The sequence below is a fragment of the Osmerus mordax genome, chromosome 4, assembly GCF_038355195.1.
Source record: "Osmerus mordax isolate fOsmMor3 chromosome 4, fOsmMor3.pri, whole genome shotgun sequence".
NCBI lineage: Eukaryota > Metazoa > Chordata > Actinopteri > Osmeriformes > Osmeridae > Osmerus > Osmerus mordax.
The window spans coordinates 18,899,273-18,923,508 of record NC_090053.1 but is presented as its reverse complement, the minus strand read 5'-3'; the positions used below and the strand labels follow the sequence as shown (position 1 = coordinate 18,923,508).

Genomic DNA, 24,236 nt, shown 5'->3' with positions numbered 1-24,236 from the left:
TCAGTTTGAGGTTTTTCAATCCAATTTTGAAAAGGTTTATAAGATTAGTGAGGCTTTCATGCTATTTTCAGAGATTAGCGATTTTCTATCGTTTTTCTTAAAACATAATTGAAAAAGTAAAAGGTGTGGAAGTAGGCCAAACATAATTAGAATAATCTGGAGAATATTTGAGATTTGTTATAAACATTTTGAAAAAGTTATTAAATTTATTGAGGATTTTATGCTATTTTCAGAGATTAGCGATTTATTTGAATTTTGTTAAAACCTTTATTGAAAATGTAAAGGGTGTGGAAGTAGGCCAGAGATGATTAGAGTAAACTGGTGTCAATTTGAATTTTTTTATCACAATTCAGAAAAAGTTATCAAGATTAGCGTGGATTTCATGCTATTTTCAGAGATTAGCGATTTATTTGAATTTTGTTTGAAATTTGTTTGAAAGTATGCCAGACTTTATTAGAATAATCCAGTGTATATTTGAGATTTTTTGATACAAATTTGAAAACGTTATTAAGATTTGCGAGATTTAACTATTTTCATAGATAAGCGATTTTCTATAATTTTGTTTGAAACGTAATTGAAAAAGTAAAGGCTGTGTAAGTATACCAGACATTGTTAGAATATTCTGGTGGCTGTTTGAGGTTTTATATTCATAAAAATATTATAAAGGTCATCCTTTTTCAAAATGGTATGGGTAATTTAAACACGGTCCCTAACCCGACGCTGCAAACTAGCGTTTCCCGAATGTGAGACGAATGTTGAATGTCGAATATGAAACTAACTTCACCTCGCTTTCTTATTTGTGATGATCTATTATCATCGGCCCTAATTTACAATAACTGATACTCGAAAACAGCACCTGAGAACGTTTTTCTAATTATAGACGTTGATTATTGGCATGTCACAAACCAGAAAAGGTCCATTACATGAACATTAAAGATCCATCTAAACAGCACAACTATACTGTCCTTACTATAAAACGGGACAAACAGATCAATACATAGCAAGACTTGCAAGGCTAGGCTAAAATTACCTTCCTGCTCCCTCCCTCCCTCTCTCTCTCTCTCTCTCTCTCTCTCTCTCTCTCTCTCTCTCCCCCTCCCCCCTCCGTCCCTCCGTCCCTCCCTCCCTCCCTCTCCCTGTCTCTCTTTGACTGTCTCCCTATCCCTCTCCCTCTGCCTTGTCTGTCTGGGGCCAGGTGTTTATGTTCACCATCGATCCACCAAAGGTAAATAGCACCAGCCGGTCGATTAGAGCTAAACTGTCACTCTCTGGGATGGTAGTGAGTGTCTGCACCAGCAAAAATCATCAACCTCTTATGTGACTGTCTTCTTACGGAGACGAATGCTGTTGTTTTTTAGTAAACAAGTTTATAATATGTTTTTTGGGCTGATAGTGTGACTGTGGTAATGTGGGGACTTAAGACCCAACTCCCCACCTCCTCCACTCCAGCCACAAAGGGTCCCCAGGTAAACAACTCCTGCACAGAAAGACCTGATAATCTGTTAATGAAGTTGCTAAATGCATTAGTTGTTTTATAAATCTCATAATGTGTCAAACATTAATGTCAAAGCGGAAATTTTCAATTGTCAAATTTAAGCCTACAGTCAGCATGGAGCCCCTCAGAATTATGACGTAACCAGTTCCCGGGGATTCCGTACTTCAGGTAGGCCTATTTCTGGGAATTCTCAGCCAACACTGCGGCAGAACACAAAAGGGGAGCAAGGACCTCATTAATATTTAGTCCCATCTGTTTCATGAATATTTCAGGGACTTTCCTATTGTGTCACCTAAATTGCAGCACTGAAAGTGAAAACAACATTGCAGATGCTGCCACTCGTTAATCGGGCCCTCACCTGTCAACCTCTAAAGCAGTGGACATGCTGTACCCAAGAGCTGTCTCTCCAGTTCTGTCCCTGCACCCTTCATAAAGACCTGAAGTCTGACTCCTGTTTCTGAATGGGCAAGGACACTCTCTGCATTATTATTATTTTTTAGCACTGCAGAAACTGTTTGGACCCCCAGATAGTGTTGGGCTGCAGGGGTCTCCGGAGCAGAGTCTGTGTGTAAAGAGGCAAGAGAGAGTAAGCATGGTCTGGTTTCACTCTGTAATCTATGCAATCCAGAGGATCAACTCGTCTTAATACACTGATTGTAGATTTAGTTAGTGAGAATTGCAAAGCCGAGATGCTTGCAAATGTTTTTTTTATGTGTTGAATTTTTTATAGAATTGTACTTATATCTACTCAAATATTGCAGTGTCACAGCAAATTAATGAACTCCCAAAAATTGATATTGTATTCATTGTTGTTGCTAAATTCAATACATTCGAGGGGGCGGAGCTTCAGCTCCTTCAGGCGACACACCATCCCAGTATCAAGCAGACTGCTGATTTTCTCACAATTTCAAAGCCTAATTTAACATACTTGTCTTTTCATTTGAATTTGGATGGGTACTTAACAACACATTCTTCTGTGGTCTTTACTGCAACTTTAACCGTCTTTTCTGTTCTGGACACAAAGAACACTTTCTCCCATGTTGGCACAGTGGCCGCATTCTCAGTCTCCAAGTTCAATAAACAGTAGACCTTTTTCCTTTGGGGGAGAATAAACAGTAGACCTTTTTCCTTTGGGGGAGGGGAATTAACTATGGAAATTATGAAATTATCAATGCAAAGGGATATCAATTTGCCTGCCACACTAAATGCATTATAACTTTGACACACCTATACACACACATGAAAATCCTATAGCTTGACATGTAAAAATATGCAAATGTCAAAGTTCTCGGAGTAAGCAGCATGGCCACATTAGTGTTTGGCATTCTGTCTTCTATTTCAAATGCATTCTTTCTGACACTTTCCAATGATGCTTTTATAAATGCTTTATTTCTTTTTCATTTATATTTTTATTCAAGTACGTGGATTCTTAGACAACCACTTTTGAATCCAGGAAACACAATCAGTAGCAATACTTTCCAGATACCATAAATTCCCATTCAACAAATATTCTTTTTTTTGTGTTTTTTTTTTCATATCATTCCCATTCCTACACATATACCTCTTGTAAACATTATACAAATCAATCATTTCAATTAGAAAAAAAATCTGGTAGAAAAATATCTTTTCTTTATAGGTATTTCTCTTCTTAATATTCTTATTTACAGTAAGTACCTCAGTACAATCTGATTGAAAAAGAATGTAAAGAAATGGGGGCGGGGGAGGGGGGGAGATAAAAAGGCCTTTGGTTTCGAGAAAGAATAAAAGAAAAAAAACAAGAATGTCCATTCACTGTCCTGTACAGTGTCGCTGTGATTTGTCTTGTCCCTCGACTGGTTCTGGTGTGATTGGCAGCCCCTTCCGTGAGGCCGGTCTCGCCTCCTCAGGGCACACAGAGTCAGTCAGAACAACAACTATCAAGGGACTACAATCGAGTACAGACCTCGGTCAAGTTTACAAATACTGTTGCAAGGACTTGGGTTGGGGTCATTAACTGTACCAACCCAAATCCATGGAACAGGCACAGACTCTTACGCGAATGAAACACACTTCAGACACTACTGGTCTAGGTTATTGGCCCAGGTCCGGTCTGGTATCAGTCCTTGGGCCTTCTACCCTGCAGAACCTGCGGTGTGCGAAGTGTCCAAGGACAATTAGGAGCATCTCTGTGGTGCTGCTGAGTGCCACAATAAACGGTGCCTGGGACGCAAAGTCCGCCTCGGCGCGGCGGAACGACAGCTGCATGACGGCTAGCGCCAGGAGGCTGTTCTGAACCCCGATCTCGATGCTGACCGTCTTCCTCTGTGGCACCGCCAACCCTGCCGCTTTCGCCATCAACAGACCTAGCGCCAGCCCAAACATGGGCACCGTCACCCCGGCCGCCACGATCTGAGGTTTGACGTTGGCCAGGATGGACGCTCCCATCTGGTACGCCATGAAGATCCCGCCCACGATGAGCACGAAGCTGAAGGGGCGTATGAGGGCGAGCAGGACGCGGGTGAGGCTGGGCAGGCGCAGCTTCACCAGCATGCCCAGCGAGATGGGGATGGCGATGAAGAGAAGGGTGCCCAGGATCTTGACGAAGGGCACGTGGAGCGCGGCATGGACACCCAGCAGGTGGCCGTACAGGGCGGACGACAGTGGCATGGCTGCCGCCGCCACCACTGTGGAGACCAGCGTCATGGAGATGGCGAGTGTCACGTCGCCCCCCAGCAGCAGGCTGTAGAGGTAGCCTCCGCCACCGCCGGGGGCAGAGCAGGTGATGACCAGGCCCAGCGAGAGGGCCTTGGGCAGGTAGGTGAGACGGGACAGACTGTACGCGTACAGCGGCATGACCAGGAACTGGCCGGCCACACCCAGGAGCAGAGGCACAGGCCTCTTCAGGAGGCCCCGGAGAACCTCCACCTCCACCTTGCACCCGAAGGCACACTTGTTGATGAAGATCAAGGGCAGCAAAGCGAACAACACAGGGTTCTCCGAGAAGTGGGACAGACCGCCCGACTGCAGGAGCCGAGTGGCCGGATCATCGTTGCCGGGCGCCACCCTGATAGAGTAGTCTGTCCTTTCCTCGATCAGTACCGGCACTGAGTCCTGGTCAAAGTCCAGAAGCTGGATAAGCAACTGAGCTCGACCTGGTAAACCGGACCGTATACTAATAATGTAACTCTTTACTGACCCAGCGTGTCCACTGTCGGTAACATTCAGGATGGACAGAACCTCGGGGTCTAGCGACCGGACTTTCACCGTCTGCTTCCAGCTCTCGCGACCCTTCCTGCTCGCGGCGGAGCTCCGGTATTGACTTGAGATTACAATCACGCCCTTAGTGTTTTCGGGAAACTCAAATTCCTGCGAAGATCCGTCCCCGATTTCTATATACCTTCTACTGCTGTCGGCCGTCCCGTTTGTGTTGTTGTTGTTGCTGTTCGTTAGGGACCTGCCCGCCGTCGACCGGTCTGCTTCTCCGGTAATAAGAAAGAGACAACAGAATGCAAATAGCTTCCTCATCGTTCTGACGGACAGGGGGCAGAGGGGCGCCGCATATACACACTTCTCCACCGCCTGCGACCTCCCCAACTGGTCTATACCGCCGCCCTGTGTGCGATTAAACTTCTCATATCCCCAGATATAGTATCTGCGTCGGCAGCCGGGTCCACGTTCCGTTTGGTGCCCATTTCACTCAGTTTATACCGGAACTTAAACATCACCCCACCCAACCGGAATAGAGCGCTTCAGTCCCCTGCAAAAAAGGACCGTCATGTTTATGGACGACTATTTATATACGACATATTTATATACCGTCTTTTTTAGACGACTCACGATTTCGTCTGAAATGCTAAGAAAAAATGCCTTCCTCAGTAAACCGTCGCCTCCTTTTATCCAGTTTTAATATCTCTACGGTTGATGGCAGCTGTCAACATCACCATCGCCGTTTCTCCTGCTTGCTTCTCCCCTCTGACTCTCTAAACCCCTCTCTAATCCAATCATAGCAAGGCAGAGTGTTAACTCTGTACGTCCCGCGCCAAATAAGCACCAACGTCATGTGCGAAAAATCTATTAGAGGGGGAGGTCTTCCTCGCGGGGGCTGCGTTTCTCGTGCGATGGCCAATGCAGGGAACACCTCGGTCTAGTTTTCATGGGGGACCCATTGGCTATGAAAAATATACAGGCGGTCATGCTGACTAACGCAAAATGGTAGACGATGAATAAAATGTGTCTTTTGGGAAAACGGAATGAAAATGAAAGCAATGCAGCAAAATACAAATTCAGATTGAAGGAGGAATGCAGTAGCCTTATAGTTTAGCACTCTAAAGCTTCACGTTTGTAGCTAGTATAAGAATATTGCACAAGACTCCTGGGCAAGAAACTGCTGCTTTGTTTGTGCGACTGAGAAAGAGGGGGGAGAAAGAGAGTAGAACACCTGGTCTGCATGTTTGCGTGGGTTGTTCGCCAGAGGGTCTGGAAAGGCTAATTTGTCCCAGTTCTTGTTGTTTGATGTCTGGCTGGCTACAACACACCACGTATATTGAGGCCTATTCAGAAAAGCATAGAATTAACATCAGTGACTTCCACGTCAGTCGTGTCTCTACAGGAACAAAACTATTTCCGCAAAGGTGGCTGTTTGTATGGAGTGGAGTATCTGTTTCCATTATGAGCTGACTCAAAGATTTAACCGAACACAGATTGCACATGGATCCAGTTTCGCATTTCTGTCGTGTTATACACAACAAACACAATAGTGAAATTTGAACTGCCATTTGTAGAGGCGAGGCCCATTCTCTCCGCAGATTGAGGCCATGCTAGTCAATAAGATGTCTGTAAAGGTAGCATGTGATTTGCTTTGTTAAAGGTCAAGGGTTCCTATTTCAGTCAACATTCCTTAGCTAGAGACCTATGTTCAGCTCACTGTTATCTATTGTGCTGTGTTGTCCATATCCTGCCAAGACCTAGTCAAACTGCCTCCATGCTTCCCAGAACTTGATGTTCTGTGTGAAAACACACCTGTGTGTGATATTTAACAGAGTAACAGTTTATCTGCCCTGGGAGGCAGCCTGTTGGGTGTATTCAGTATCACTCCAAAAGAAGAAAAAACAATGTTCTCGCATACAAAATAACACACTACTTTGTACAAAGATCAGTGAGTGGACTAACTAGTAACTACAGTGTTGGTACAGCAATGTGTTGTTCCAATGCGGTAACATGCCTCAGTGTATATTTTAGTGAAATGCATTTTTCACCACTAATATGAGATGTTCTACCTTTGAAGAATCTCCTAATGTGAGGTGAAGGTTGACAAGATCAACAGAGAGGAGCTGATTGAGGGCTGTTAGACCCAAGCCTGTGACCCGACCATCCTTTGGATTTGCCTACCTTGCTGTTTGCCTGTTGACGACCTGCGCCTGTCTGACTACTCTGTACTACCATTAAAAGCCTGCACTTGAATCGCTACCACTTCTCCTGAGTCTGATCATTACACTTAGCTGCATGTGTGTACAATGAAACCTGGGTGAAATCTGTTTGGAAACATGCACATGAACGAACACATGAATCTGCAGGAGAATGTGAGACAAGCACGGCGGAACAAAACATTTATAGCAGAGGGCTTTTATTTTGACAAGATAAATATACAAAAACAAAAGCGCTGAAAAGTTTTCATGACTGAGTAGAAATATCCCTCCTCATTGCACATGAAAGGAAAACCATCCTCCAAGGTGATGTAAGCTGACCCTACACACAGGTCTAGGACCAACTTCCACTGGGAAAATCACCCGTTTATCCAGCGGATCAAACTGATCCCAGACCAGTATCCAGGAGCGTTAGTCCAACATCACCATAACTTTGTCTGACTGTTGGGAACACCCCCTGTCCATCATGATGTATGTGTGGCAGGGACAGGGAGGAAAATGGATATCCTTGTTTCTATAGCAACACATCATCATCTGTGTAGATATATAAGAGCCCATGACTACTGCTCTCCTATGACTGTATCTGACTCAGGCACTAAGGAGAGCATCCAGGCAAGCACCTGCATCCCAGTAAGGCGTACATGTTCAACAGCAAACCAACAAAGGCAGCAAAAACGATAAAAACAACAGCTTTAAACCAACAAATAATAATGAGAACAAAAAAATAATAATTGAGAAAATGTGTGCTCTAGAGAAATGTATGCTTTATGAGTGAAGCTTTGCCCATATTCTATATAGAACAATGGTTGATATTTTCTAAAATGACACTCATGAGGGGAGGAGACCACAGGGAGTCATGTGATTATGAGTCAAAATGACCATGTCTGTTAGTGTTGTTTATGGGTACTACAGTATTAGGGGTGTTTCACCACAACAAAGGGACATGGCCACTGGCCTTTATACCTCCAGCTGTGTTCCCTCTCTTGCTACAGGAAACCACCACCATCAAAACAGACAGTCATTCATATAGAAAACCTAAACACCCAAGAACTGCCCAGGGAACAAACTCCCAAATGTATCTATTTAACCATTATACGTTTTTGTACATTCTGTCAAACAGGTTTTTTTCTTTTTGTACACAAGATACGAGCAAACAGTCTGGGATTAAAAGACAGAGAGACAGTACAGGACAAATGGGGGAACAAAAGAAAAAATAATTGGTAGTTGTGGAACAGAGCCGTGGAGGGTGGTGAGAAAGGGAGGTAGAGAGACAATCATGGGTTGAGACCAAAAATGAAAGGTGGGGATCAATAGAGAGAGAGAGAGACAAGCCCTCTCAGGTGTTATATCCAGAGTGGCTGCGTGTGAGAGTGTGTGTGGGGGTATAAATAGACTCGGGGATGGAAATCAATAGGCTCATTAAGTCCTCACTGTATGAACTGTTCAACAGAACCACCCCACTCCGCCTGTCTGCTCCCCAGCAGCTGTCAGCCTGCCAGCCCTCCTCCAGGACAAACACCGTGGCTTCAGTTCCGCAACGCAGCCAGCCTGCAATGGAGGACCAGAGTTTGAATAAGAGCGGGAGAGCAGAGGCCTGCTTCTTTTGCCTGTAGAATACTTGCTTGGGGTCAACAAGGAAACAGGTGTCAGGAAGGAAGCAGTAATAAGCCATTCAGCTATATCCTGTCATGTGACAGCTTGTCACTGTGCAGTAGTAGACCTTACACATACTGGCATGTGATTTATTGATCACGTGTATCAAGTAACAATACACGTTATACAACAACACGAAATACAACTCCAGTATTTTGTGTTCCATGTTAGGTCAAGCACACAGCATTCAATCCCAAGATAGACAAGCACCTCATCAGTAATCAGACAACAAAAATGTATGGAGGGCCAGAGTTCAAACGACCACCACTGATCAATGTATATCTTAATCTAGATTTTTGTTTATGCAACATGGCAACAGTTTGGTTCTTTAATGATTCAGCCTCTGGGTTGATGGGGTTGGTACCTGCGTGAGAGCTGGTCCTCCTTGTCCTGGGCCCGAGAGGAGGAGGAGGCCTCCCCCAGAGAGGAGGCCCCGGCCGGCAGCTGGCTGAGCTGGTCCATCACCTCCAGACCGCTTTCCTCTGCTATCTGGACGATCAGGTCATCCACCTGGTCCTGGGGTGTGGTCAGCGTGGTCGCAGAGCTCATGGAGTCCTCCATCACCTGGAGAGGCATTGATAATGGAAGACTGACCACAACTGATATGTACTGTACAGTACACATACAAAAATATATACGTAGTTCTCACACACACACAAGTGCCACTGACTCACCGAGGTGTGGACGTCCAGATTCTGGACCTGTGTCTCGAACTTGTCCATGACAGCAGAAACCTTCTGGAGGTCCATGGACCCCAGAGCCTTATCCAGAGCCTTAGTCACCTGAGCCATGTTCTTAGTCACCTAGCAACACAGGCAAACAGGACCACAAAGTTCAAAATAAATGTTATTCCTTATTTTAAATCCCCATATTATACTTCTCTTTCTGTGATTCACAAACATTTATGGCTGATGCCTTATTGAAATCAGTCTGTGAGAGTAAATCATTATATTTTCAGAAGAGAAGCTCACCGATTTCATGGTGACTGCCGTCTGGACCTTGGAGGCCACGGCGTCGACGCGAGACGACATGCGCAACCAGTTAAGGCCCTCGTTCTTCTTGCGGATGGCATTTTCTGCATACACCCTGGCACACTCTACATTCTTCTGCTGGAGAGCCTGGGCATTGGAAAGATGGAGGTCATGGTCAAAATACGACAAATGTAACATGGTTGAAATGTAACAAGTACAACGTAAAAAAGATCATATTTAGATTATAATTATACTATAACAGTATGGAAACAGTGATGCATTGTTTAACACTCCACTGCCCTCTACTGGTTGAAGTTTGACTAAGTATACTTGATGTGTTTTGAGTGGCCTTCCCCTCAACCCTCTCCTATAGCTCAAATTACATTAGCACTGATATGACTAGTGTGTGACTCATGTCTTACCAACTTGTAGGTTGAACAATTGTGAATTTGACTTGGGAACAGATTAATTGGGTACTGTTATGATATGGGCTGACACAGCCACACCCTGATCTAAAGTCTCTTTAGAGTTTCCCAGTTACTGTGTTAGTGTGACAACACAAACATTTCAGACTACACCAGTTTAGTAGAGGGTTCCCTTCACTCACCTTTTTAACTTTGGCCTGTTCTGACTTGGAATCTTTTTCTGCCTTTTTGGCTAATTTCTCAAGCTGTTTTGATGTAAACTGCAGAAGAGAGAAACACATCAGTTAGATCAGCTGCGAAGCTCATTAGGGTACACCCCACTGACACAATACATCTTAGTTCACCCACCTTCAGTTGGAAGAGTGTGTCTGGAGAAAAATGCAGAAAGAGAGACTAGGGTTAAAGTAAACTGAGGCATGTCACACCCAATAATGACAAAGAGAAATTAAACTGTGGGAGAACTTGCAACCACTTAGACATCCGACCCCAACACCGATCTATGGTTGTCAAATTGCTGTGTGACTTAATATCATAGCTATAGTTCAATAAATGTTCTAGATTGTTAATGCAGTACAGTATGTACAGAATGAGAACTTACATTAAGTTGTAAAACACTAGCTAGCTAACGTTAGCTATCTAACTCTGTAGTTAGCAATTACATATTGACAGTGGTAACTTAGTTATACCCACATTTTATTACATTACTGGGAGCATCATTTTGGGAGCATCATTTTGAGTAAACAAGTTATCTAACCAGCTAACCAATTAAGAAACTGACGAAGCTCGCTCGCTAGCTAGCTCTATTTTCCGTGCCACACTACTAGGCTAGCAGTGTTACCATTTACGCAGCGGTATGCTAAATAGGCCACTGTAAAGGCAAACCGGATTCAACTTGACTACTTATTCGAATATATGGCTGGTCGCCACTTACCGTCCATGTCTCCTTGTCCTTATATTACGCCAAATCAGACAAAATAGGTATTTCCGATTGCCCGGTGAGCCACTTGTTATAGTTGTTGATATTCCGTTTTTGCTATTTTCATTTCCTGGTTCTGAACAGTCACGTGAGAGAGGTTTTCGTTGTTGAAGCTGGGTTGAAGTTCTCCAGAGGCAACCATATTGAAGGTCACATGGTAAATGTTTCTCCTGTTAGAAAAATTAACCCCTTGCGGTCGATCTGTTGGTGAGCTGATTTAGAATTGGAACACACCTTTATTATTTTGTGTAGTTTAAGTCAAGCCTTTCACACCCCACCCCCGCCACCTACGGAGAGAAAAAGAGAGAGAGAGAGAAAGAAAGAGAGAGAAAGAGAGAGAGAAAGAGAGAAAGAGAGAAGCAAACACAAGCAGACAGGGACTTGTAGAAGGTGGATTGGAGTGTGCGTGAGTGCCTTATAGACAGGACAGGTGAGTCACACATTGCCTTGGTCCCCACACATGGAAATGTTTGGACTGTGCTGACCAAGGTCTGATGGGGTCTGCAGCAAGCCAGCAAGCAGAAAAAGGTAAGTAGAGAAAATGTTATGTTATGAAAGTGTGGAAATAATGTTAATTGTATATCCTTTACAATTTATTGATTCATTTCATTTCAAATGTTCACAATATGCACTCTAACTGTTATGTGTATATTACTGTCACAGTATTTTGTGTATATATCATTCCACAGCATATTGTCATTGCTTTAACACTTTACTAGAGATTTAAGTAAAACATTTGTGAAGTCAAGCAGACATTTGGTTAGTTTGCCAAAGTTATAAAGACAAAAATAACCAAACGTCTCCAGTATTTGTTATATTGTACATGTAGTAGGGATCTGTTTATAGTGTACATGTAGTTCTCGTCAGCTAAGCACATGAGGTAGCCTGAGCACAGTATCTACTCAGTTAATCCTCATTGTTCCTCTGAACGAAGAGCTTGTCACTGGCTCTAACACTCTTATAGAAATTAGCCCAATCCAATTTAAAGGTGCCTTTGCTTTCGTGTGAGGATCTCTCATTTCCATTCACAGAGAAAGCATTTCTTTGTAGCCTGCTGAACCTTCATCATGAGACAGTTGAAACCATGATTTAGGCTATCTAGGAATTTCAGAGGCTTTTTACACATGTAATCTTCAAGAATCTTTCATTTGAAAGTGTTATGGCAACAACATATCCAGCACCAATATCATGCATCTGTTTTATTTCCTCATTGTTCTACTTAGCAATTCATATTTGTCACATTCTTGATATATGTGATAGAATCGACCTCCCACCCCCAACTCATAGATGATACAAAGTAACTATTGATGCTCAACTAATAAACAACAACAAAAAACAATCAACTGTTCAGTCCACTGATCCTAAACATTGAGCCCCTCGTAATAAATAATGTATTGTGCTTCTACCTCAGTGCCAGCCACCCTGCCACCAGTCTCCAGCAGCGAGTTCTCGTTGGGGTGTGGCTCTACGCCCCATCCACCAGCCATTTTAATCACTGCTCCTTCCAAGGAGGACCTCAACACCCCTCCACCCACCATCACCATCGCAGACGCTGCCAAAGAGAGAAGGCCCACCTCAGTGCCCATCGTTGTGGGACAAAAACCCATCAGCAGCAAGGCCTAGACATCCATGTAAAGGTGTGGTCTAAAGGAATGCCAGAAGCTGTTTCCCCTCTTTTAGGGTTTAGTTTATTTATTGGGGTTTACATCTATGTTTAGGTAGGCCAACTGTAAACTCTTTGTGATATTGCTTCTGAAAAGTGACATTTACATACATGGCATACCATGACATGTAATAGATAAACCATAGCCTAATAAGCAGTTTGTGTAGGTCAAAGAGCTATCATTGTATCTAGACTATGGCCTTTATTTAGTAACTGCTTTTTGCATTTGCTGACCCTTACTGATCACATGTACCTAAAAGTACAAATTTAAATAAACATTTGAGGACTGAGTTTAAAATGTGATTATAATTGATCTGTCTATTGATTTAGGGTCTATCTAATGGGGTGAACCACAATGACGGAGTGTACTACGCAGCTCAAACCCCGGGAAAACTCGTGGTTGGCCACCCAGATGGCAAGGAAAGACGTGTGTTAGACTAGTATGTCTTGTATTTAGTTAGCTAGCCTACCATAGCTGAGTGGAGCGATAACAGCATTTAAAGTACGCTTGGATGTAGGGCTTGTAGTGGAACTACACACAGAGATGGACACCGCCACCGGGGATTCAGAACCGGACCCCATCAAGCTAAAGTCAGTCAAGAACAAAAGAACGTTCACTGTACCACAAAAAGACCGGGTGAGTAATCACACCACATGGATCAAAACACACTGTCTTTCCAGATGGCTATATGGGTTGCTCGCAAGTGATCTTGGTCAGTTAGCTACATGGCCTATAGTATTGGCATTGTGATCTAGTGGAACTAACTCTTTAGTAAGCTTACTAACAAATTTAGACAAGAACAAGAACCAGATTGCGTGTAAGACACATATTTGACTATGGACGTCAGTAGGATGCTTTGACTCCTATTTGTGCAGTCTCACGAATGTGTACCGGACTGGATTGTCCTCATTTGTTTCAATTGATGTGTATATTTTAGCTTGGTAACTGCAGAAGCGTGAAGGAATTTGAAAAGCTGAACCGAATTGGGGAAGGAACATATGGAATTGTGTGTAAGTTCATCTGCTGTAATTAAACCCCTTGTAGAGTTATATAGAACATTAAACCCATTTGGGAAAAAACCTATATACGTATCCCCCTGTTTGCAGACAGGGCTCGGGATACAAGGTCAGATGAAATTGTGGCCCTGAAGAAGGTTCGGATGGACAAGGAGAAAGATGGTACTGTCTGTCTGATGCGACACCTGTCTGTCTGATGTGCTACCTATCTGTCTGATGAGACACCTGTCTGTCTGATGTGCTACCTGCCTGCCTGTCTGACATGCTACCTGTCTGTCTGATGAGACACCTGTTTGTCTAACATGCTACCTGTCTGTCTGACATGCTACCTGTCTGTCTGATGTGCTGCCTGCCTGCCTGTCTGACATGCTACCTGTCTGTCTGACATGCTACCTGTCAGTCTGATGTGCTGCCTGCCTGTCTGTTTGACATGCTACCTGTCTGTCGGATGAGAAACCTGTCTGTCTGACATGCTACCTGTCAGTCTGATGTGCTGCCTGCCTGTCTGTCCGACATGCTACCTATCTGTCTGATGAGACACCTGTCTGTCTGATGTGCTACCTGTCTGATGTGCTGCCTGCCTGTCTGTCCGACATGCTACCTATCTGTCTGATGAGACACCTGTCTGTCTGATGTGCTACCTGTCTGATGTGCTGCCTGCCTGTCTGTCTGACATGCTACCTGCTTGTGTCTCCAGGGATCCCAATCAGCAGTCTGAGGGAGATTACTCTGCTGCTGCGTTTGAGACACCCCAACATCGTGGAGCTGAAGGAGGTGGTGGTGGGCAGCCACCTGGAGAGGTAGATGACAGACTACACACATGCAGTATGCTACAAAGTACACACTCTCACCCTGTAGTATGCTACACAGTACACACTCTCACCCTGTTGTATGCTACACTGTACATACTCTCACCCTGTAGTATGCTACACGGCACACACTCTCACCCTGTAGTATGCTACACGGTACACACTCTCACCCTGTAGTATGCTACACGGTACACACTCTCACCCTGTTGTATGCTACACTGTACATACTCTCACCCTGTAGTATGCTACACGGTACACACTCTCACCCTGTAGTATGCTACACGGTACACACTCTCACCCTGTAGTATGCTACACGGTACACACTCTCACCCTGTAGTATGCTACACGGTACACACTCTCACCCTGTAGTATGCTACACGGTACACACTCTCACCCTGTAGTATGCTACACGGTACACACTCTCACCCTGTAGTATGCTACACGGTACACACTCTCACCCTGTAGTATGCTACACGGTACACACTCTCACCCTGTAGTATGCTACACGGTACACACTCTCACCCTGTAGTATGCTACACGGTACACACTCTCACCCTGTAGTATGCTACACGGTACACACTCTCACCCTGTAGTATGCTACACGGTACACACTCTCACCCTGTAGTATGCTACACGGTACACACTCTCACCCTGTAGTATGCTACACGGTACACACTCTCACCCTGTAGTATGCTACACGGTACACACTCTCACCCTGTAGTATGCTACACGGTACACACTCTCACCCTGTAGTATGCTACACGGTACACACTCTCACCCTGTAGTATGCTACATGGTACACACTCTCACCCTGTAGTATGCTACACGGTACACACTCTCACCCTGTAGTATGCTACACGGTACACACTTTCACCCTGTAATATGCTACACAGTACACACTCTCTGTGTGTCTCTCCAGCCTGTTCCTAGTGATGAGCTACTGTGAGCAAGACCTGGCCAGTCTCCTGGAGAACATGCAGACTCCCTTCTCTGAAGCCCAGGTAGGCTGGACTTAACAGGAGGACTGGTTGTAGATGTAAGCTTCTCTGTCGTCCTTGGTGTTTAAACTGTGATCGGCAACCCACCTCCCTCACTCTCCCAGGTGAAGTGTATCGTCCTACAGTTGCTGAGAGGCCTAGACTATCTTCACCTCAACTTCATCCTACACCGGTCAGTAACATGGGAATAGGTTCATCAGTAGCTCCATCGCGACAGTCTTGTCTATTATTGACATCAGTATTTAGAGAAGATAAGATGCCGTTCTTTGAAGCATTACTGTGATACCAGTAATGACCCTAAGGTACTTGGTGGACTGATGTGAGTGTGTCCAGTCGGATTAACACCAAATAATCGCGTTTGTCACAGGGACCTGAAGGTGTCCAATCTGCTAATGACAGACAAGGGCTGTGTGAAGATAGGTGAGTCATCATCATCATCATCGTTATCATCATCATCATCGTTATCATTATCGTTGTCGTCTTCACCTGCTCTGATCGAGGTGGATTAAAGCTTTGATCTTATTCCTTTAGTTCAAAATAGGCTTGTTGAGGCAGACTGGGAGGAGTAGTAGGTGCGTTTCAAGGTGCCATCTGCCTTCCAGAACTAAGAGGCCTTGTCGTCTGAAATCAGAGTTAAGCTGCAGTAGTAGGAAAACTTTAGCCTGTCTGACCGTCCATGGCTTGACTACTGTTTTTAATCTGGACACAAGGCTGCCAGGTACATCTACTGCCAGAACAGAGAGTACCGGGCATCAGCCAGGGTTAGGTGTCAGTTGGACCTCAACATTTTGGAGAGGCACCTGTTTGTCAGCCAGACTGTTTAGGACCCGAGGAAGCCATTGTGAGCCGGTGTGTCTGTGATGTTAAGGCTGCAGTATGAGAGGGAGATGTCTGGTCTTGTGTGGGTCCGACTAATGGCACCCCCACCCCATCCCCCACAGCGGACTTCGGTCTGGCCCGCGTCTACGGTATCCCCCTCCAGCCCATGACTCCCAAGGTGGTGACCTTGTGGTGAGTGTCCTCCTGTCCTCCTCTCGCCCTAGGTCACCCCCTCTCGAATCCTCCCAGAAATACCTATAACAGCTAGCCTATGTTTGCAGCTCTGTCGGTCTCTCACTCCTAAGCCGCTGTCCCCCTACCACCAGGTACAGAGCTCCAGAAGTCCTCCTCGGGACTAAGACCCAGACCACTGCTCTGGACATGTGGTGAGAAGGCAGCATTTAAACCCTTTTTCTCTGTTAAACACTGTTATAATCTGGTTATATTGTGAGTATGGGCGTGTTTTACAACTCATAAACCACCAGGTATTCCTGTGTATAAACACAGCTGGTGTGATGTACTGTGTTCAGACAGTGTGTATGTGATGGTACTGTGTTCAGACAGTGTGTGTGTGATGGTACTGTGTTCAGACAGTGTGTGTGTTCATACAGTGTGTGTGTTTCTTCTCAGGGCGGTGGGCTGCATCCTGGCAGAGCTGCTGGCCCACAAGCCTCTTCTTCCCGCCGGCTCGGAGATCCAACAAGTGGACCTCATCGTACAGCTGCTGGGCACACCCAATGAAAACATCTGGCCTGTAAGACCTGGCTGGCTTTACCTCCTGCTTTTACCCCCTCCTAAGTATCAAGCCTGTAAAGGAGTCCAGTCTGCCTGTTCACTGTCCAGGGTGACTTTATTTCGCTTACCCGTGCAGCCCTATGTAGCTCTGCCCCTCTGTTTGTCCAGGGCTTCTCCCGGCTCCCTCTGGTGGGCCAGTACAGCCTACGAAAGCAGCCGTACAACAACCTGAAGAATAAATTCACCTGGTTGTCTGACGCAGGTCTGCGCCTTCTCAACCAGCTCTTCATGTACAACCCTCAGCGCAGGTACCTCCTCCTTGTTAACCCCCAGCGCAGGTACCTCCACCTTGTTAACCCCCAGCGCAGGTACCTCCTCCTTGTTAACCCCCAGCGCAGGTACCTCCACCTTGTTAACCCCCAGCGCAGGTACCTCCTCCTTGTTAACCCCCCAGTGCAGGTACCTCCTCCTTGTTAACCCCCAGCGCAGGTACCTCCTCCTTGTTAACCCCCAGCGCAGGTACCTCCACCTTGTTAACCCCCAGCGCAGGTACCTCCTCCTTGTTAACCCCCAGTGCAGGTACCTCCTCCTTGTTAACCCCCAGCGCAGGTACCTCCACCTTGTTAACCCCCAGTGCAGGTACCTCCTCCTTGTTAACCCCCAGTGCAGGTACCTCCTCCTTGTTAACCCCCAGCGCAGGTACCTCCACCTTGTTAACCCCCAGCGCAGGTACCTCCACCTTGTTAACCCCCAGCGCAGGTACCTCCACCTTGTTAACCCCCAGTGCAGGTACCTCCTCCTTGTTAACCCCCAGTGCAGGTACCTCCACCTTGTTAACCCCCAGTGCAGGTACCTCCTCCTTGTTAACCCCCAGCGCAGGTACCTCCACCTTGTTAACCCCCAGCGCAGGTACCTCCTCCTTGTTAACCCCCAGTGCAGGTACCTCCTCCTTGTTAACCCCCAGCGCAGGTACCTCCACCTTGTTAACCCCCAGTGCAGGTACCTCCTCCTTGTTAACCCCCAGTGCAGGTACCTCCTCCTTGTTAACCCCCAGCGCAGGTACCTCCACCTTGTTAACCCCCAGCGCAGGTACCTCCTCCTTGTTAACCCCCAGCGCAGGTACCTCCACCTTGTTAACCCCCAGCGCAGGTACCTCCACCTTGTTAACCCCCAGCGCAGGTACCTCCACCTTGTTAACCCCCAGTGCAGGTACCTCCTCCTTGTTAACCCCCAGTGCAGGTACCTCCACCTTGTTAACCCCCAGTGCAGGTACCTCCTCCTTGTTAACCCCCAGCGCAGGTACCTCCACCTTGTTAACCCCCAGTGCAGGTACCTCCTCCTTGTTAACCCCCAGTGCAGGTACCTCCACCTTGTTAACCCCCAGCGCAGGTACCTCCTCCTTGTTAACCCCCAGTGCAGGTACCTCCACCTTGTTAACCCCCAGCGCAGGTACCTCCTCCTTGTTAACCCCCAGCGCAGGTACCTCCTCCTTGTTAACCCCCAGTGCAGGTACCTCCTCCTTGTTAACCCCCAGTGCAGGTACCTCCACCTTGTTAACCCCCAGGCAAGAGTCAAGATTCAAACTTTAGTGATCATTCTTTGTGGAAACATCCATGGCCACCTCCTTCTCTGATGTGTCGTCTCTCCCAGGGCCACGGCTAAGGACTGCCTGGAAAGCTCCTACTTCAAGGAGAAACCTTTACGTAAGTTCAAGGTTCAATGGTGGACTAGGTCAAAGGTCAAAAGTCGACTATGGGGTTTTCCTGTATAGTTGGAATTGATTCCATCCTTTAAAACTCTGTAGGATACATCCCATTAATGAACGATAACATCCCTTTTATGGTTCATTTTTGTATGGATGGTAGAGGGGCTAAGAGCTTGATCCTCCACCCGCCCAGCACAGGACCTCCATTACTCTGTTTCTGGGCCGTGCTGAAGTTTCTCCTCTGTCTTCTGCAGCTTGTGAGCCTGAGCTGATGCCCACCTTCCCTCACCACCGCAACAAGAGGGCCGCGCCTTCGGCAGACAGCCAATCAAAGCGCAGCAAAGTTTGATATTGTCAGAGCAGCTGACTGGATGGATTTCTGGAGGGCAATTCTGAAGTGCTGGAACAGAAGTGTAACTCAGTCACAGGTGCAGTGAGGAGACATGCTGCATGCTTGGAATGATGGTTGTGAATGCCGACTCGGCGGTCAGTATGACGATCACAGTGTCCTGAAGTGTCATGCTACTGTAGTATTAAACTGCCTAGTTTTCAGCTTCTCTTGGTTCCTTAATGCTAAATTTCTAACATTGCAGTTTTGCTAAAGATGAGCCTTAAACTATGCAGTACATTTACAGAAGTACAATTGTACATTTGTGTGACCGGTACGGTGTTAGATTTATATACTGTAACTGGGCTTTTTTTATTACTTGGAAACACTTTGATATTGTAACTTCAGTTTTTAGTTTTATTAAAAGCTATTTGAAATGACTGTCTGTGATTGGTCAAGTGTCCTACGAGAAATGCTGAGGCACAGACTCATCTCATAAGTGATGACATCACACTCAGTTCATGTTCAGTTCAAAATGTAGTGTTTTTAATAGGTCAGAGGGCAGCTTGTTTACCATAGATACGGCATCCTATCTGGGACATGAACATGACCAACTACACTGACACAACTTATCTACTGTGGACTGGCAGTGGGCCCTATGGTGCTGGTGCTCAGTCAAATAAATTAGACAAATTAAATGTAATACTGTACCTAGAATTGAGGAAAAAACACTGCTGCTTATAAACATACATTTTCCTCTTTAGAAGAACCATGACAATAAAATCCACTGTAGTTTTCTCAGTGAATAAATTTGTCTCTTCAGAGAATAAATTAGACGAGTTAGGCAAAATAGGGCCCCCAACCACCAAAACACTGACTATGGTCAGTCTCCATGACGACAGCCCTGAGACAGCAAGGTACTCTTCAACACTGCAACAGGACAGGGCTCTGAGGTCCTTCACGCCCAGTCACTGGAGCTAGCTTAACGTCAAGAGGAATACTACAACTGTCAAACAAACTTCTGTAGCCTGTCCATCTCACAGTCACAAAACAGATCCTGACCGCAAAAGGAGATATGAAGGAAATAATAAATAGTGTTCAATTAAACGGCATGTGACACTGGGGACCCCATGAAAGTTATGGAGAGCATTCAACAAATCAGTCAATACACTAGTCAGTAGTTTAGCAACTGGTAAATTAAAAGATTAGTAACAGACATTTGTGATAAGACAAAATAAAAAAAACACATACTTAGGGAAACAATTGAACAAAAGTTTTTTTTTGTAAACTTTTTTCCTCCTAAGATCTTCAGTACCGCTTTCTTTTCTGAATACTGAACAAAGTGCAGGATGGCAAAGACATGCACGGCTCCCATGTCCTCGCAGTCCACCTCGGGCCGTGTAGTGGGAGGGAGAAAATGCTTGACGTTAAAACACTTGGTAGTTCTTGCCGATGCAGGTTAGTTGAAAACCACCATGGAAGTAGCTACTTGTTTGACCGGAACTCTTGCGGGGGGGGGAGAGAGAGAGAGAGACCAGAGGGGGGGGGGGGGGGGTTGGAGGGGACGTGTCTCAGCCCTCTTGTCCAAAGTCATCTGTGAACTTCTTGACCTTGAACAGGTCCTCAGTGTTGACCGTTGGTCTGGTGGTGGACAGGGAGCGCAGCATATCAGACTGGCAGGGAGGAGGAGAGACAAACACCTGGTGAGACCAGCCACTACAGAGCAGGGGCACCTAGACTTGTTAGCACAATTCATACGTCTCACCATGCACACGATGGGCTCCAGCAACTTGTCGCTAGGCACGTCCATCCACGTCATCTCTACGGCAGCGGGATCGCCAGGGGAACATGGGGTCAGGAGGTCATCCACCGTCATCGTGCTGTTGCTACGAGACGGGCCACGAACCTGGAGGACAGTGCGTGTTGGTGAAAGCCAGGAATCAACTGGGGGGGAGGGGCAGGACCCCAGGTGGAGTGGAGCTAGGCCTGACAAGCACCACAGTGCCACACACACACACACACACACACACTATTAAATCCATTCGTCTAAGAAGGTAACCTTTTTACTGTGTAGTCACATGCCCGTTGTTACACCGCTGCAGAGTACTGAACATGCTGCATTATGGGTACTGTAGTTACCTTTTTGAAGTGTGTGGCAGACTGCACCTTCCTGACTGGCTGCATGAGGGCATCTCGCACGATGACGCTAATGTCAGCGCCGGAGTAGCCGTCTGTCTTAAAGGCGAGCTGCCTCAGGTCAGCGTCACTCAGGCTGTGCGGCGTGTTGCCCAGGTGGAGACGGAACATCTGGGACCGCGCAGGTTCCTCTGGGAGGGGGATGTAGATACGCTTCTCAAACCTAGCAACCCAGAGATCAGGTTGTTTTAGACAATTCATTTTCTTATCAGATAACCCTCTTAAGGAGCTTCACAAACCCCTAAATGACCTCTGACCTTCTGCGGATGGCTGCGTCCAGGACCCAGGGGATGTTGGTGGCGCCTAACACGAGTATCCCGTCATTGTTGTTGCCCACACCTGTCAATCAGACGACAGTAAACAGTGATGATTTCACATGGTGTTTTCCATTAGGAGCTACCTAGTATCTCTGGGAATTTCCCCTAGGCCCCTAGGGGGCAGTAGTGGCGCTCACCCTGCATCTGGACCAGGAACTCTGTCTTGATCCTGCGTGCGGCCTCACTCTCATTCTCGTTCCTGGAGCCACACAGGGAGTCCACCTCATCGATGAAGATGATGGAGGGCTTGTGCTGCCGTGCAAGGTCAAACAGGTTCTTCACCAGTCTGGAGGACAGGCGGGGGGAGGGGGGGAGAGGAGACAGGGGGAGGGAGGAGAGAGAGGGGGGGAGAGAGAGAGAGAAGGCGTTGAAGAGACAAAGCTAGAGACATGTAACCGCAGAGAGCAAACAGAACCCCAGCTTTGCTTATGACTAGGAAACAGACACCGTCTGAAACCAAACACTCACTTCTCACTCTCTCCCAGCCACTTGGACATGAGGTCAGAAGAGGAAACAGAGAAGAAGGTGGAGTTGTTGGCCTCGGTGGCGACAGCCTTGGCCAGGTAGGACTTCCCCGTTCCTGGGGGACCAAACAGTAAAATCCCACGCCAAGGAGTCCGTTTACCTGCAACCAGACGCAGGGAAGGATGGGGTGGGAGAGGGACATATATTTTGTGTGTGAGGATGAGGATGACAAAGGAACAGGGGGGGGGGGGGGGGGGGTTGGCAGAGAGAGAGGAAGACCTTGATTTGAATGGAAGCATTCAGGATGCTTGGGACAGAAAAAGGTTGAGAGAGAGATTGAGAGGGAAGGGGGAAGAGATAGAGCAGCTCACCTGTGAAGAGGTGAGGGAACTTGATGGGTAGGATGACAGCTTCCTTCAGAGCCTCCTTGGCCCCCTCCAGCCCCGCCACATCGTTCCACCTCACATTGGGCTTCTCCATCACAATGGCCCCTAAACACGAGAGAAGGGGGGGGGGGCGTTTGGGGGCAACAGAGCCTCAGTACCCAACTCCTTTAAAAGTTCAGCTGTGCATACAGAAGTAGTATTTACTCTCACAAATCATACCAACCTTCCCTTACAGAATCAAACACATACACAGGCAGATGGTAGACACATACACAACACAAACATATATATAATACACACCCATGAGTTGCTCCTGTAGCTTCTTCCTCTCTGGGTTTTCCCCCTCACTGTCACTGTCACTCCTGGGGAGAACACACACACACACACACACACAACATACCAGTTACCAGTTATCGCTCTTCAAGCTCTCGTCACCTGCAGTCACCGGCTTGTCTTCAGCTCCTGATGTTTCGATGGAGGAGTCGCCCTTCCTACTCACTTGTCATTGCTCTGTGCTTCCTTGACGGGCTTCTTTCCTTGTTTCTCTTTGTTCTTCAGGTAGTCTTTCAGCTTCTCTGCCCGGTCCAGGTATTGCATACACTTCCCTCGTATGCTCTCCTTGGCCTTGTCGCTGTGAGCCTCGTCTACGAAGGAACACCAGGAGACCACATCACTTCTGGCTCCTTGTCAGCCTCTCTCTTACCAATAAGCTTGGTTCCTGGTAAGCTTGTAGCTGAACATGTATAACTAGATGTAACCTGACTGCCCAGACCTTAATACAGAAATAACTTAGGAACTGTCTACCCTTAAGAACCTACCTAGGCTTTGCCTCCAAGAACACAGCTGTCCTGACTATGTGTGAGTTCTGGTGGTCCCAGAGACGATGTTGATGTTTCGATTACTCACATTTAATTGCATGCAGGAAGTATTCCACTGCATGCTGATATAGGCGCAATGCCTCCTCATAGTTCTTTGCCTTGTCTTCCTCTGTGGCTTTGGTCACCAGATCGATCGCTTTCTGTTAGTGAATGATGGAAGGAAGAAGTGAGGAGAGAAATGATAGTGAATAAGTCTACTACACAATTATATACTATCAAGAAACCAGAATAATATTCAAAGACATTCAGGCAGCTGAAATCAGCAACATTAGATAAACAAGCTAGCGCTCTGTCGAGCAATAGCTCACCAATAGTTAAAAAGCTAGCTAGCTCGACTACCTAGCTGTATCTGCAATATTTTCCGCTAGCTTGCCAATTTGTAGATCCACGCCAATCCCTAACCAACGTTAGCTAACTTGAGCTAGCTACCCTAAACAAAGCGTCGACAGTGTGACTAATTCCGCAGCCAAATTACAACACAGTAGTTCAACTGTTTGTGCTAGCGTGGTGGTTGTTTACTTATAGTATCGTTGCTTGCAGTTACATTTAGCTAGCACTAGCTCGCTTGTCAGCTTCCAAGCTAACTTACCTGTAACGTTGACGTTGTCATTTCATCTCACTCTTCGGAAATCCACCCAAATGAGCTATATTTGAGTTCTTCTTCAGATATGAGTTTTGATATATGCTCGCTAACTGTACAGTGTCTCAACTGGGGTGGCTGCTCTTGACATGACAAAGAAGGGATGCTAGCTCGCTGCTAGCTAGGTGACAGCTTTTACTCGGCTCACCAATCCTACTAAGCTACAGTAGCAACAACACAAGAGACTGCGTCTTTGGCAAAGTACTATAGAGAATGTCGCCCTCTAGAGTGAACGTCGTTGGATACAGTTCTAGTTCCACTACCATTTCTTCAGCGATTTGAAGCATATATTTATGGTATCAAATATGGGCAAGAATTTTCTACAGATGCAAAATACTATTGGCCCTTATGATCCCAT

At 46.3% G+C, this 24,236-nt stretch overlaps 4 protein-coding genes across 4 annotated transcripts; 1 reads left to right on the top strand and 3 right to left on the bottom strand.

Annotated features, from left to right (window-relative positions):
* Positions 1 to 2,865: 2,865 nt before the first annotated feature.
* On the bottom strand, positions 2,866 to 5,431 carry slc10a3 (solute carrier family 10 member 3). Its single transcript, XM_067235582.1, has one exon. The coding sequence runs from the start codon at positions 4,997 to 4,999 to the stop codon at positions 3,566 to 3,568; it is 1,434 nt and encodes a 477-aa protein (XP_067091683.1). The 5' UTR covers positions 5,000 to 5,431; the 3' UTR covers positions 2,866 to 3,565.
* A 1,649-nt stretch (positions 5,432 to 7,080) lies between these two features.
* Positions 7,081 to 11,019, bottom strand: chmp1a (charged multivesicular body protein 1A). Its single transcript, XM_067234027.1, has 7 exons — positions 10,878 to 11,019; positions 10,295 to 10,314; positions 10,129 to 10,206; positions 9,522 to 9,668; positions 9,225 to 9,353; positions 8,915 to 9,114; positions 7,081 to 8,445 (listed from the first exon to the last, which is right to left on the bottom strand). Exons 1-7 carry the CDS (start codon positions 10,882 to 10,884, stop codon positions 8,424 to 8,426), a joined length of 603 nt encoding a protein of 200 aa, XP_067090128.1. The 5' UTR covers positions 10,885 to 11,019; the 3' UTR covers positions 7,081 to 8,423.
* A 2,002-nt stretch (positions 11,020 to 13,021) lies between these two features.
* Positions 13,022 to 19,432, top strand: cdk10 (cyclin dependent kinase 10). Its single transcript, XM_067234026.1, has 13 exons — positions 13,022 to 13,222; positions 13,524 to 13,596; positions 13,693 to 13,764; positions 14,300 to 14,402; positions 15,331 to 15,412; positions 15,514 to 15,581; positions 15,777 to 15,829; positions 16,351 to 16,420; positions 16,555 to 16,614; positions 16,859 to 16,982; positions 17,132 to 17,271; positions 18,614 to 18,666; positions 18,923 to 19,432. Exons 1-13 carry the CDS (start codon positions 13,130 to 13,132, stop codon positions 19,015 to 19,017), a joined length of 1,086 nt encoding a protein of 361 aa, XP_067090127.1. The 5' UTR covers positions 13,022 to 13,129; the 3' UTR covers positions 19,018 to 19,432.
* An 88-nt stretch (positions 19,433 to 19,520) lies between these two features.
* vps4a (vacuolar protein sorting 4 homolog A) lies at positions 19,521 to 24,019 on the bottom strand. Its single transcript, XM_067234024.1, has 11 exons — positions 23,828 to 24,019; positions 23,267 to 23,378; positions 22,860 to 23,004; positions 22,661 to 22,722; positions 22,346 to 22,465; positions 21,978 to 22,134; positions 21,647 to 21,795; positions 21,450 to 21,531; positions 21,136 to 21,355; positions 20,762 to 20,902; positions 19,521 to 20,669 (listed from the first exon to the last, which is right to left on the bottom strand). Exons 1-11 carry the CDS (start codon positions 23,846 to 23,848, stop codon positions 20,568 to 20,570), a joined length of 1,311 nt encoding a protein of 436 aa, XP_067090125.1. The 5' UTR covers positions 23,849 to 24,019; the 3' UTR covers positions 19,521 to 20,567.
* Positions 24,020 to 24,236: the final 217 nt, after the last annotated feature.